We start from the raw sequence: 13,231 nt of genomic DNA, 5'->3' as shown, positions 1-13,231 counted from the left end.
ACAGAGGTTGGAAAGTAACAAATGGGAGTTGCTATAAAATTATGGACATTGGGATGCAGAAAGGGGGGGTATGGGGAAGTCCCAGAAAAGAGGTTTATGAAATTATGATATGAAATTATACGTGTATGTTTGTCTTTTTAAGTGTTTGTTTGTTCTATAAAATTTTGTAAAACCAATAAAAATTTTATAAAAAAAAAAAAAACAGAAGGCTACTGACATGCTGGCTTTTTGCCCTCTGGTGACCTCTGCTTTCTAACTGTTGCAACTTGTTTCATCTTGTGGGGATGGTTAAGGAATGGGCCAAATTACCTTCAGGTCCTTTCCAACACTTAGAATTCTCTAATTCATTTTCATTCACCTACCCACCCACAGCAAACATGGTCAAAACAGCAAAACCTGAAATGCACTATTTCTTAACATTATTAAGTTTAAGACATTTCTACACCACCTTTCATTTGCCCAAAGCTAAAATTCAAAAAGCAAATATCATTAGCATATTTACACGGCAATGCTATGGATGCCTACTCAGAAGGAAGTCCCACCGAGCTCAGGGAGACTTCAATCATATGCAAAAGTCTGTTGCAGAGATGGGGAACCAGTAGCTCACTTGATGTTGTTGGACTCTTGTCTCCCATTAGCCCTAGCCAGCGTGGCCCATGGTCAGGGATGATGGGAACTGGAATTCAACAACATCTAGTTTCCCAACTGTGGTGGATGCAATTATCAGCTTAATTAAAAAAGAAAAGAAAACTAACAATAGTAAGAGAACAGCATAAAGATAAAATAAAACTCAGAAAACAATCAGAAACAGCAATAAATAATTACCATAGCTGTCAACTTTTCCCTTTTCTTGCAAGAAATCCTATTTGGAATAAGGGAATTTCCCTTAAAAAATGGGAAATGTTGACAGCTATATCCATAAGAAAGAGCTTGGGCAAATATGAATTTTTCACCTATAGCTCTGCACAGTCAGTGCCAGGCAAACATTCTTGGAGAAAGTTCCATGGGTAGGACACCATCACATACTCTATCTATGGCCAAAACGCACCTTGGTCATTGTGCTCTGTTAACTGACCCCCAATTTGTCACACATGTACCTACCAAAAAGGCATACTTGCTGATCACCTGGATGACGGTCTTAAAGCTAATTTTGCTTGTTAATGTATGTCCATGATAAACAACAGGATCATTGTTTGGTCCATCCCAGCAGTCAATTTCTAAGCAGCGGCATCCTTTCATTAGAGCACTAGAAAGGAAGAAAGGAAGAAAGGAAGAAAGGAAGGAAGGAAGGAAGGAAGGAAGGAAGGAAGGAAGGAAGGAAGGAAGAAAGAAAGAAAGAAAGAAAGAAAGAAAGAAAGAAAGAGGGTTGCTGTGAGGATAATACGGAGAGTGGGAGAGCCAGGTACCTCATCCTTGGAGAAAGGAGGAATATATGTAATAAAGGAACAAATCTCTACAAATGCAAAATAGCACCCTAGGTAGGTGATTTGGCTAGCACCCTTCTCTCTGACAAAGGGTGCTTTCATACAGTTGCTTACTGGGCGATGCGTGCTCCTTATGCATGCAATTTTTTCACAGCATCTATATTTCCCAGCATTCCTGGTATCTGCTTTGCCTTCCTCTGACTTTGACTCCTCCTAAGAACCTTACACTGTGAATAAAGCTACCCCACAACTCCCACTCCCATCAGGAACCATCACCTGAAGGATAGGACATGGATCCATTTGACTCACAGCAGCTTTTCAGAGAAAGCAGAGCTAGAGGCAACCCTTAGGCTGCCCAACTATGAAAGCTCACAAGTGGGGCCAGGCAATGGTGGAAACTACATCCCTGGTTTGCTGCTCTGAGCATCTTTGCATCCAGTTAAGAATGAGGGAGGAATTTCTATACCACTTTGCATTTAAAGTCAAATCTACCTAATTCACACTCCAACCCTTGTGGTGCAGTTCTCCAATCAAATGGAAAGCAAAAATGCATATACCAGGGGAAAGTGGGCAACAGTGAGTATATTAGTGAATGCAACATACTAAAATGTGTTGTATAAGAGGAAATTGCCTGCAAAAAAAATGTTTATTAGGCAAAACTGCATATAAAAATGTCTGTCGTAGGAGAGATATGCACTAAAATGCTGGTGATTTTTCATGAGGACTTTTTAAACACACCCACACAAACTGATGTGGAAATGTGGAGAATTGATATTAAGATTGGCAAAATAAGAAATCGAGAAACCAAAACTGACAGATTTACCCACCCCCTACATCCATTTTCTTATATTCATTCCATAAGGAGCTGGCTGGGATCCTAATCTCCTACAACTAACTCACCCTCCTGCCAATACCCACATAGAGGCCTAGTTGGAAGAACATGTTATGTATGTATGTATGTATGTATGTATGATCTGATTTCCATCATGCCTTTCTTCCTGAAAGAGCCCAGGGCAGCAAACACAGCAATGATTTTAAAAAAACCCAAAAAACTAAACACAATTTTAAAACATTATTTAAAAATAAAAGTTTAAAAACATTCTCAACCAGCAATCTGGCAGGAAAACATGAGGCGCTGCTTCTCTGAACTACTTATTCTACCTGATAAACTACTATTTTAAAATGGGCACAAATACCTTGCATAACCCCACAGGTGACTCGGCCCTATTAGCTGGTCAGATATGAGGTAGGTGTTGTGCGAGGATGAAATAAAGTATTCACATAGTGGACGGGTCATATCCTGGTAAACAGTTTTGTGCTCAGATTTAAATACCATGCATTCCTCAGATGTCATGTATCTTAGAAATCCTTCAAATGTCATCTGTGAATTTTTCTTTGCTGAAAGCCAGAATATTACAGGGAAAATAATTACATCTCTACTATGGTTCCTTACAGAATTAAGCAAAATTTCAAACCATTTCAGACTAAATATGTTAATGCAACATGGAACATGTGGGTGTCAAATCACATACAGAGGCTTTTGCTCTTATTTCAGGAATGAAGAATCTGTGGCCCTCCAGATGTTGTTGAACTCCTAACTTGCACCATGCTTGACTACCAGACTTGCTGGCTGAGGCTGACAAAAAGTGGTCCAGCATATGAAGGGTCCACCCAAGTTATCTCAAAAGAATATTGGAGATATATGATTTTGCTCATCAATATCCTGGATAACTACTGTAATGTGTGATATATGGGGCTGCTTTTGAAGAGCACTTGGTAAATCCAATTGGTACACAATGCAGCAGGCAGTTTTAGGGTTGACTGAGAGAATGTAAAGGGACCCCTGACCATTAGGTACAGTCGTGGCCGACTCTGGGGTTGCGGCGCTCATCTCACTTTATTGGCTGAGGGAGCCAGCGTACAGCTTCCGGGTCATGTGGCCAGCATGACTAAGCTGCTTCTGGCGAACCAGAGCAGCGTATGGAAACGCTGTTTACCTTCCCGCAGGAGCGGTACCTATTTATCTATTTGCACTTTGACGTGCTTTCAAACTGTTGGCAGGAGCAGGGACCGAGCAATGGGAGCTCACCCCGTCACGGGGATTTAAACCGCCGATGTTCTGATCGGCAAGTCCTAGGCTCTGTGGTTTAACCCACAGCGCCACCCGCATATGCCATTAATCCATGCATATACACTGCGTGCATGTGTAACAAATAAACATGGCACATGATCTTTGCAATCAACCCCAGTTGCCAGTGTGGCTCTGTTAAAAGTGCAAAGGCATATACTGGAATATTATGGAAGACCACAGTGATTTCAAGGCATTTTGGGTGGGGCAAAACATGCCTGGAAACCCTCTGTGGCATCCTGAGGCTTTTAAGCGCTTAATCCTATTTCTATCTTGTTTTTCTATAAAATATAATACTCTAAAAGTTAGTTATACATCGAGATGGTACCATGCGGAAATTTTAATCTCTATATAAGTCTCAGCAGGATCCCACAGCAACATCTGTTGACTCACATTAAGCTCATGGTCCCCTAGGATCCCAGGATCCTTTTCATATGCACTGCTAGTAAGCAGGCATCCTCTATCTTATATTTGACTCATTGACTCAACTCAGTTTGATGCAGCAGCAGAAAAAGACACCAGTATTCCAAGTGTGGCCTGACCAAGGCAGAACAGAGCAGTACTATTACTTCCCTTGATCTAGATACAATACTTCTGTTGATGCAGCCTAGAATAGCATTAGATATTAGCTAGAATAGCATGGGGGGGTGGAGACCTCAAAGTGGCTAACAAAAAGATAAAACAATAAAACCAGAAAAAATGTTTTGTGTTGCAAACTGCCCTGAGACCTTCAGGTGAAGGGCACTATACAAATTTAATAAATAATAAAATTCATGACCATACTTTTAAACCATACAAAAAGTTCAATTCTCATGGATCATATAAGGACATTTGAGCTACTTTTTGTGGGTTGTAAAAAGTTTTGTCTTTATTGTGTTTGGTATTCAAATTTGCATTTGAGGCTGGGGGTGTTTATAGTGGGGGGGGGAGAGAGAGTTTGAACCTTTTAAGAGGTGCAAAAGGGAGGAGACAGCTTGGTGTTCACAGAGTTGTGAAGTGCTTAGCCATCTTTATTTCTACATAAAGTACATTTTATCTTTACTTCTGTTCTTCCCTTTGATCCCAATTACTTCCAAGCCTCTCTTTCTTAGACTGCAAGCCCTTTGGGAAGAGAGAAACCATATTTTTCAAGGAGAAAGACTGTTCTGCATCTGAGCCCCTGGGAGAGGCAGGCTGTAGCTAATTAAATAACAACCCAATTCTTTGCTTTACTACAAAGTGGGAGAGGATAGGATTGGGCTGTTAGGCTCTTAGAAGCCGTGTAAGAAGGCAAGCCATCCCCTTGCGCCAGTGCTGAAAGCAAAACATGCATCTAAACTGTTCCAAACTTTCAGGAACATGTCCTTCCCAGCACCACTGTGTTGTAGGAACCTGGTATTGTTTTCCAGCACTGCTGGTCATAGGGGCCAGTAAGACAGATGCAAAATTAATATTCACCAAATATGTAGCTACATATCTTGTTTTTCCTAGAATAATTATGAGTGCAAGACCAATTCTTACTGGGGACAGAGGTTATTGCCTAACACAACTTGAAACATTGGGGGGGGATCCCAACCAGTGCCAAGAGGGGATTATTTTCCTAAGACTCCTATTTGCCCGGGGACGGGGGCTGTATGTCACAATGTGGGGGTGTGAAGAGGTAAGTCTCCCCTCCTTGTGGACAGCCTTCCCAATAAGAATTATGCTGCATGTCTGACTTGAGAGACAATGGAAGAGAGTGCCATGGGGGGGTAAAGTCAAACCATTGAAGAGTTACAGTGCTTGCTGTGGCTCTAGACACCGATATGGGAGAGACATGTTTTATTGGAGGTAGGGGAAATGAAGGGGTCCGCTAAAAGTAACACACACAGCTGCCTGTTATGTACAAAGCCAACAACTACTTTGTCTGTACATTTTGTAAGGTAAAGGGTAAAGGGACCCCTGACAATTAAGTCCAGTCACGAACGACTCTGGAATTGCGGCGCGCATCTCGCTTTAAAGGCCGAGGGAGCCGGCGTTTGTCGGCTTCCGCAGACAGTTTTTTCCGGGTCATGTGGCCAGCATTTTGTACTACAGGATATAACGGCATTTTTGTACAAAGTTATCTTCCCATTGCCTTGATTTGCTTACACTGCAGTATACTAGCCGTGTCTACTCAGATGTAAGTCCCACTGAGTTCAATGAGACTTAGGGCTTATCCACACTGCAATACTTATCTTTTGCCCCAAGCTTTCAAGGCACAGGTACGCGCTTTTAAACTCCAAATCTGAGTGAGCTTATTTTCATCTCAGCTTTCCCCACAAAGAAGCTCTCTTTAAAGCTGGAGCTCAATGAATGTCAATCCGGGTTTTCTGCAGATCGCTGTTTGCTCCAGTTCAGCAGTAAAGAGCAGGCTTTCGTGTGGAAAGCTATGGGGCGGGGGAAAGTGCTCAGACATAGAGCTTTAAAGTGCCAATCGTGCCTGGAAAGCATGGAGGAGAGGTAAGTTTGGATAAGCCCTTACTTCCAGGTAAGTGTAGATAGGCCTACAGTCTCAAATTGATAAAGTAAGACAGTTTCACTGGTTGACACTCTATCCACTATGAAACTCTCACTTTACAATAGCCTCCCCTTTCTTCCCACATTGTTGGTGCTGTGTTGCTGTTTTCTTCTGAGTAATTTGCAATTGCGATTCTGACTGCAGTTAAAAGGCAAATGATCGGCTCTGCATCTCATTCTGCAATTTTTACAGCTCAATAACCAGGAAGAGTCACCAACAGTTCCTGAAGTACAACATAACAACCTATTGATTTGATACTTATTAATGATTTTGGGAAATGTGCTATAACTGGACTGTTCCCAAAAAGACATAAAATCTGCCCCTTGAGAACTGAATCTCCAGTAAAGATTGTGAGTTAACTTTTAAATCCATTTGAGTTTAAGTAGGGTCCAATGCTTGATGTGTAACTTCAAAAAGAAGTCTGAATGATCACATATTGTACTTTGGCATGTGCACTAGAGCACAAATTGTAATATAAGATGCAGCCCAGAGACTGAGAATTCTTAGTGGCTCACATCAACAGACAGCTGAGGCGTGGGGGTCAAATGGCAGAGAATCAGAAAATTATAAAGGTGCAGTTCTGGGATTAAGGTTTTGAGATTGCGCTGTTACAATTTTTGTGTAGACAGCAGCCAACTGAGCTGGCACAATCTCACTCCCTTTAGAAGGTTTTTGCTTTAAGTGCACCACTCCACTTCTCTCATGTTTTACATCAGCTGAAGAAATGAGGCCACAACCATTATTTCTCTTTCCATCCTGACTAGTGTGAATAATTCATTTCTGCCATTTTTGCAACATTTCCATGTAATATCCAAAAATATATTGCTAGTCATTTTCCCCCTGCTGTCTTTTCCTTGGGCTAATTTGACCTGTTTCCGTAACATGTTCCTTCTATCTTCTTCTTTTCTTAAAAAAACCCTTTTTTGATCACTTCTGAACTTTATCCAAATTGGAGTTTTTAAAATACACTGTCCACAGCTGAATAGACTGTCACATAATGCATAGTAAACTGGCTCTGAAACTAACCAAAAAAAAACTACATAAAAAGACCAAAATTCTTTTTTGGTTAATGAAGTCACTGACATTACTGACAAATAATATTTTGAGAGGGCCGGGCAAATTTTCCTGTGCTTCTCAAAAAAAAATGTTTGAACAGAAGAACGTGGGTTCTCTGTAATAGCTTGAACAGCTAGAGGTAGAATGGGAAAGTATGGAAGTTACTGAAATACAGGGTTGATATTTCAATAACTTCCATACTTTCCCATTCTACCTCTAGCTGTTCAGGCTATTACAAAGAACCCACGTTTCAAGATGGATGGGCTCAGACTGCCCTACTTAACAGCCAGTGAACCAGACAATCCTTTCTGAAATCACTTTGTTCCTTACTTCTCAGATTACAATCACAAATTGTCTTCTTGTTCTCACAGTATCCAAAGGTAAATATATGCACCCTGTTTCAAAGATATATTTGCCTGGCTCTGCGTTTTTCTGATGCTGCAAGGTTCACATCTCTTTAGTCTTTTCTCATTGGAAAAATGAACATATTTGTTGTTTCCTTCTGTATCTCTTCCTAATGTACTGTGTGTTACCAGGGGTTGGGGTTGGGATACCTCTTCTAGGGAAGACTGTTCTACCTTCCCAAATGTTTAACTCACCTTGTAATTAGCACGGATTTTACCATTTTTTTGGGCTGTTGGGTTCATTTTTTGCTGTTTTATATTTGCTTTTGTATAGTCATTTGAGATTGTGTACTACTTTACTGTTGTTGTTGTTTTATTTTATAAGTTTATTATAATATACCTTGTACATTCCAGGAACAGGAAGACAAAATATTTATCTTTAAAATACTACTTCACAGGCAACCAACGTTTTGTAGAGTACTCAAACTGTGAACGCACAATTATTTTACATGCATGCATTCAATTTTCTGCATTGTTTCCAACAACTCTCTTGATTGCTAATCCTTGTAAGCATAATTGTTGATACTTTTTTTTAGTTTACATCATTTCAGATTTACCAGCGTTGGATTACACCCACTATTTCATTGCCTACCTGCTTGAAGCATTCTCTTAACTCTCTAAAGCCTACAGCTTCAAGCACATCTTTTTCGGTTGTGGCTCCAATCTGGTGGAACGCTCTGTCACAAGAGACTAGCGCCCTGCGGGACTTGACATCTTCCTGCAGGGCCTGCAAGTCAGAGCTGTTCTGCCAGGCCTTTGGTCGGGGTTCAGTCTGACTCCCTCTCCCCTTTCATAAGAACTTGCATGAAAGTGGCCTCCCAATTTTTCTCACAGGCCCATATAAGTTCAGCACAAACAGTTGGGCCTGGTGAGCATTTAAGGTCCCCAACCCTAATCTGTGGGTTGCCATCTGATTGGATTTTATTCTGATCCTGATCTGAGTTGAGGATGTATTTTAATTGATTGTCTGATTTTATGTTAATGTGTTATACATTTGATGTTAGCCGCACTGAGCCCGGCTTCGGCTGGGGAGGGCGGGATATAAATAAAATTTATTATTATTATTATCTAGATGATATTTTTCTCCAAGCCACATAGCTTGTGATGTTGATCGAAACCTTTGCACAGAGACTGATAAGGAGAGTTATACTTCAGTGATTTAAACAGATATGCCTCTGGCCTATTATGCCATTTATGAATTTCTGCTGGTGGGTCTACAGGATCTGGAAGGTTACCAGGTTTCTGACCATACATATTTATTTTTCATTCAACCTGTCTTACCACATTTTGACAGGCTGAGAAACTAGACTTGTCAATTGATCTTGGTTAGGTTGAATCAAGGCAAGATTGAAATATCAAAGGACTATTAATTTTATATTCAAAAGAGGGCACTAACTCCCCTCATTGAGGGAGTCCAACTTTCCATAGTAATACAGGCCCATCCGGCGTGCCACTCATTATCTGAATATTTGAGATGGCCACTATCTTTTCATCTGATCCAGTGACCATCATTTGCACCTTCGTAGTCAGAACTGGTCTACATCAGGCCCCCTTTAATAACCATTTGGAAGTTTCAACTGGCACTAAATATAGCAGCCCATCTTACAATAGGTGAGTTGCTAACATCACATTCTACAAGTGTTCCAGCATTTTCATTAGCTTCCTGTTGCTCTCCAGAGATAATTCAATATGCTGGTTTTGATTTATTAAACTTGGTCCAGCCTATGTATGTGAGAGATTTCCTCCTCAAACTGGGCCCAGGCTTTTCCTCAGGAAAAATCAAAGGGTGAGGGAGATCAATGGGGGTTCACTGCTCAAAGACACCACATGTACCTTTTGGTAACAGAGCCCAGTAGCACACAGTTCTCTTACCCTTGTCTCATCTCACAGGACAAGACTGGAGAGGGGGTGTTGAGCACCACTTTCCAAAGGTACTCTGTGAACCTTTCAGTAATTGTACCCAAGAACAGACACTGTCCAACTTCAAGCTCTAGCGTAAAAAATAGCTACCAGTGATTAATGCTAATAAAAATATTGTAAGAACAATTATGAAATTAGATATTTAAAAATCTAGTGTACCTTCTTCGATGGGCTCAAACTTTGCAATGAGTTGAGCAGCAACCACTTCATCAACTTCAGGCTGAAACTGTTCATTTCTAAGAAACTGGACTAGATTGGAAAGTGGGAGCAATTTGTGGTTCGGAGACTGAGTTTTGAAAAGATCATGGATTTCACATCTGTGTGCTATCGTACGATAAATTCCTCTAAAATCTTCTATAGTAATAGTTCCAGACTTCAATGAATCACTTGCCTGCTTAAAGGGGAGGGGGGTGAGTTAAGAATAATGCGTAACAAAATGCACAGCATGACATCATTAATGCAAAAAGATAAGGACAGGCACTTCCATGCAACCGTCAGATACAGTACTTCTTAAGACAGAAAATTTGTTTTTTTAAAAAAAACTATCTATATATTTCTTTTATGGTGATAATGTTAAAAATGAACATAAAAAGTACTGCTGTATTAGACAAAAGGCCCACCTAGTATAGCATTCTGTTTCCAACAGTGACCAGCCAGGTATCTCCAAAACGTTTGCAGGAACTCATAAAAGCAACTGAGGATGAGAGATGTCTTCAAAACGTACACAGTCCACTAAAAAAACCTGCATGTTGAGCTCTTCAAATCTTATGAACCAGTGGAATGGGACTTTGGGGACACCAGGATCAGACAGAGAAAAGGGGTGTGTAGGGAAAGGGATGCTTTGCATTTCTCTGCATGGAAAGGCTTTTCTCTGATATAATCAAATGCAAGGTAGAGTGTGGTGGTTGTCACAGCTCTGGGTCATAGTAAAGCATACTTGTAAGTAGCATATAAGAACACCAGGCATAACACCTTGACTATGGTTTCTTTTCTGAGCCACATATTACCAACAAAGCTGTAACAAGTAGAGTAATAAAAATGCTTGTGAGCTAGTAAATTTCATTTGTGAAGTTGCAGTAAAGGCCTCCCTTTTATCCATTAGCTGTTTCATAAATTTTAAAGCTCCGTCAGGTGTTCTGCATTATTAATGTTCCTCTTACAACTTGTGGATACAGCCAATGAACATATCTGCATACTGTTGTGCAAAATTATCATTTGCAGTTAACCACAGGGAATATTACATGCTCTTGCACAGACACACCATTAATTCTACACACTACTACAAAAACTGCAATCTTGCCATGTTTAATTGATAATATAATTTCTCTGAACAACAGTACTCAGATATAGGTTGGTTAACGTGAGTGAAACCGATTTAAGGGACAATCTAAAGCCAAGATCTGCTGGGATGCCTAGCACAGCGTAAGCCCCACATCCTCTGGCTCAGCCAGAGATATCCCAGTGTAACATCCTCATGCTGGCAGAGCTTTGCTCAGCTAACTAAAATGAAACCAATAGATAGTATGCTGGGATAAGCCCTGAAGAAAATGGGCATTCTGGGGGTGGGGCAGTGGTGGGTGGGGACTAATGGTGGGTCCCAACTCTGTTCAGCTCAACCACATGACCTGGCAACCCAGCGGAATATGCCTCAGCAAAAAAGGGTGGTGTGAATCAAATTCTATTTTGAATGTTTGCTTTCCCTCTTGAAAGGCTTAGGCCAACTCAGCCAACCATAGCCCCACAATTGAACAGTTTCAAATAAAGGTAGGTTCCACCAGCTTTCTGTATTTAAAATGGCCTGTCAGGTTGTCATCCTAATTCTCCTTTCTTGGGTGCAAGCCCTACTGAATTTCATTTATGTCCCTCTCATGTTAAAATGAGGAAAAAAGTCATTAACTAACTTCCACTGATTTCAATGGGAATTACCGTATTTTTCGCTCTATAACACGCACCCGACCATAACACGCACGTAGTTTTTAGAGGAGGAAAATCTGTAGGCATGCCACCTGTAGGCATTCCCTCCATAACACGCACAGACATTTCCCCTTACTTTCTAGGAGGAAAAAAAGTGAGTGTTATGGTGCAAAAAATACGGTAAGTGAAATGGCCTCTTACTCACAATTCTTAAAGGTTCTGACAAATAAAACTTCAGTCATAGTTTTTAAGCAACATATTTCTGACTACTTCCACTAAAGTCAGAGATATTATATTGGAGTTTGAAGTACTGAAGTAGTAGCCTTTCAGACAGTTCTTAGTGAGATCTGCCCTCACTCCCCATGACGTGCTTTGATCACACCAAGAGGCATAGCCCCATAAAACCTGTATAAATTAAGAGGCAGTGTTTCCTATTTGACGATAGCATTGGAAGGCAATGACCCATATTTTATTTCATTTAATTTGCTTCGTACACACATTTTCTCCTAAGCACCTTAAGGCATATCTTAGGCCCATGTGCTCCTATCCTTTCCCTTCTATTTGATTGCCCAAGGCATGAAATGCTGCTGTCTCTTTTCGTTTTTAGATGGTATGCATTAGGTTTAATTTACTCCTAATTGCCATTGTTGTTTCATATTGCTTGTAGCACACTTGCTATCTGATTGCTCCTTCCAAATCTAATTTAGAACAACTTCCAGAGGGGTAGTTACAGACTGCCTGCTTCCTTATAGCCCTGCCTGGTCACTGAGGTCTTCGGTGGAGTAAATGTTAGCAATCCCCAGGGCTTGGATGCACAGCTCATATTAATTCAATATTGTGGGTCCAATTTTCTGGAACTCCCTACCTGCTGAGATCAGAAAGGCCGAACTTTCAGTGCCAAATAAATACCTTTTTATTTCAGCAGACACTTTAAGTCATTTCTGATTTTATAGTTAGGCACTTTCAAGTTGTTATTACAGTGAGCTTGTTTTATGGACATGCACATGTGTTTTAAGGGTGCTTAACTTTGACTGGATCGTGCTAATGGGTGAACACTGTAACTGAAGAAGGTATAAACAAAAAGCACCTGGAAGAGAAAAGCAGCAGCAGGGACTATGAAGGTGGTGGTAAAGGCTGCATGAGAGATGGTTGGATATTGGCTGGGGGAAATGCAACAGAAAAAAACACGCGAATATTTTCAGGGAATAACATATGGAGCAAAAATGTAGGGGCATGATCCAGCAAAAACTGAGCATTTTAAACGAAAATTCCATATGTGTCAGTGGGGACCAATAAAAACATACTTAAATATTTATTGTTATCCACCTAATATTGGCTGGATAGTGCCTCAAATTTGTAAAACATGTTTCTCTCCTATGGAATTAATGGCTTTTTTTGACATCTGCATGAGAACTTAAAAAGCTTGTTTTGCACATTAAAATAGGTTTGCATTGCCACTGCATTAAGAAGCAGAATCTTCATTCTGTACAAAAGCTACACATTCATAAAATTAAAATCAGGTTACTAAATTCTTCAACAAATGTATCCAGCTGAAAAGGATCTTAACTTTCCAACTCTCAAGAGGCAATAAATACAAGCTTATTTTGATTTTTCACACAGGAAATGTTACTTCATTTCATACAACAAATAAAGAGTCCTTACCATTGGAGAGGAAATGTTTAATATTTTTTTAAAAAAATGTTTTGGTTTAAGAAGAGGAAATACATTTGAGAACATTAAGGTTAATTGTTTTTCCTTTTATATGCAGTTTATTTTAACTGTTTCATTTAAGTGACAAAATAGGCAGATGATATATAAACATATTTATATTTTAAAAGCAGTATTTAAATAACTGATTACGGCCATA

General features: G+C 40.1%; 1 protein-coding gene across 1 annotated transcript in view; it reads right to left on the bottom strand.

Annotated features, from left to right (window-relative positions):
• The window catches only part of PLCZ1 (phospholipase C zeta 1), a 52,189-nt gene that overhangs the window by 35,797 nt on the left and 3,161 nt on the right, over positions 1-13,231 (bottom strand). The window contains exons 3-5 of the mRNA XM_081210060.1: positions 9,610-9,841; positions 2,621-2,822; positions 1,102-1,246 (exon numbers count right to left, since the gene is read on the bottom strand). Coding sequence (XP_081066186.1) covers positions 1,102-1,246; positions 2,621-2,822; positions 9,610-9,841 — 579 coding nt within the window. The remainder of the gene's footprint in view (positions 1-1,101; positions 1,247-2,620; positions 2,823-9,609; positions 9,842-13,231) is intronic.

Source organism: Podarcis bocagei, assembly GCF_964188305.1.
Source record: "Podarcis bocagei genome assembly, chromosome: 10".
Classification (NCBI taxonomy): Eukaryota; Metazoa; Chordata; class Lepidosauria; order Squamata; family Lacertidae; genus Podarcis; species Podarcis bocagei.
This window is presented reverse-complemented; position numbering and strand designations above follow the sequence as displayed.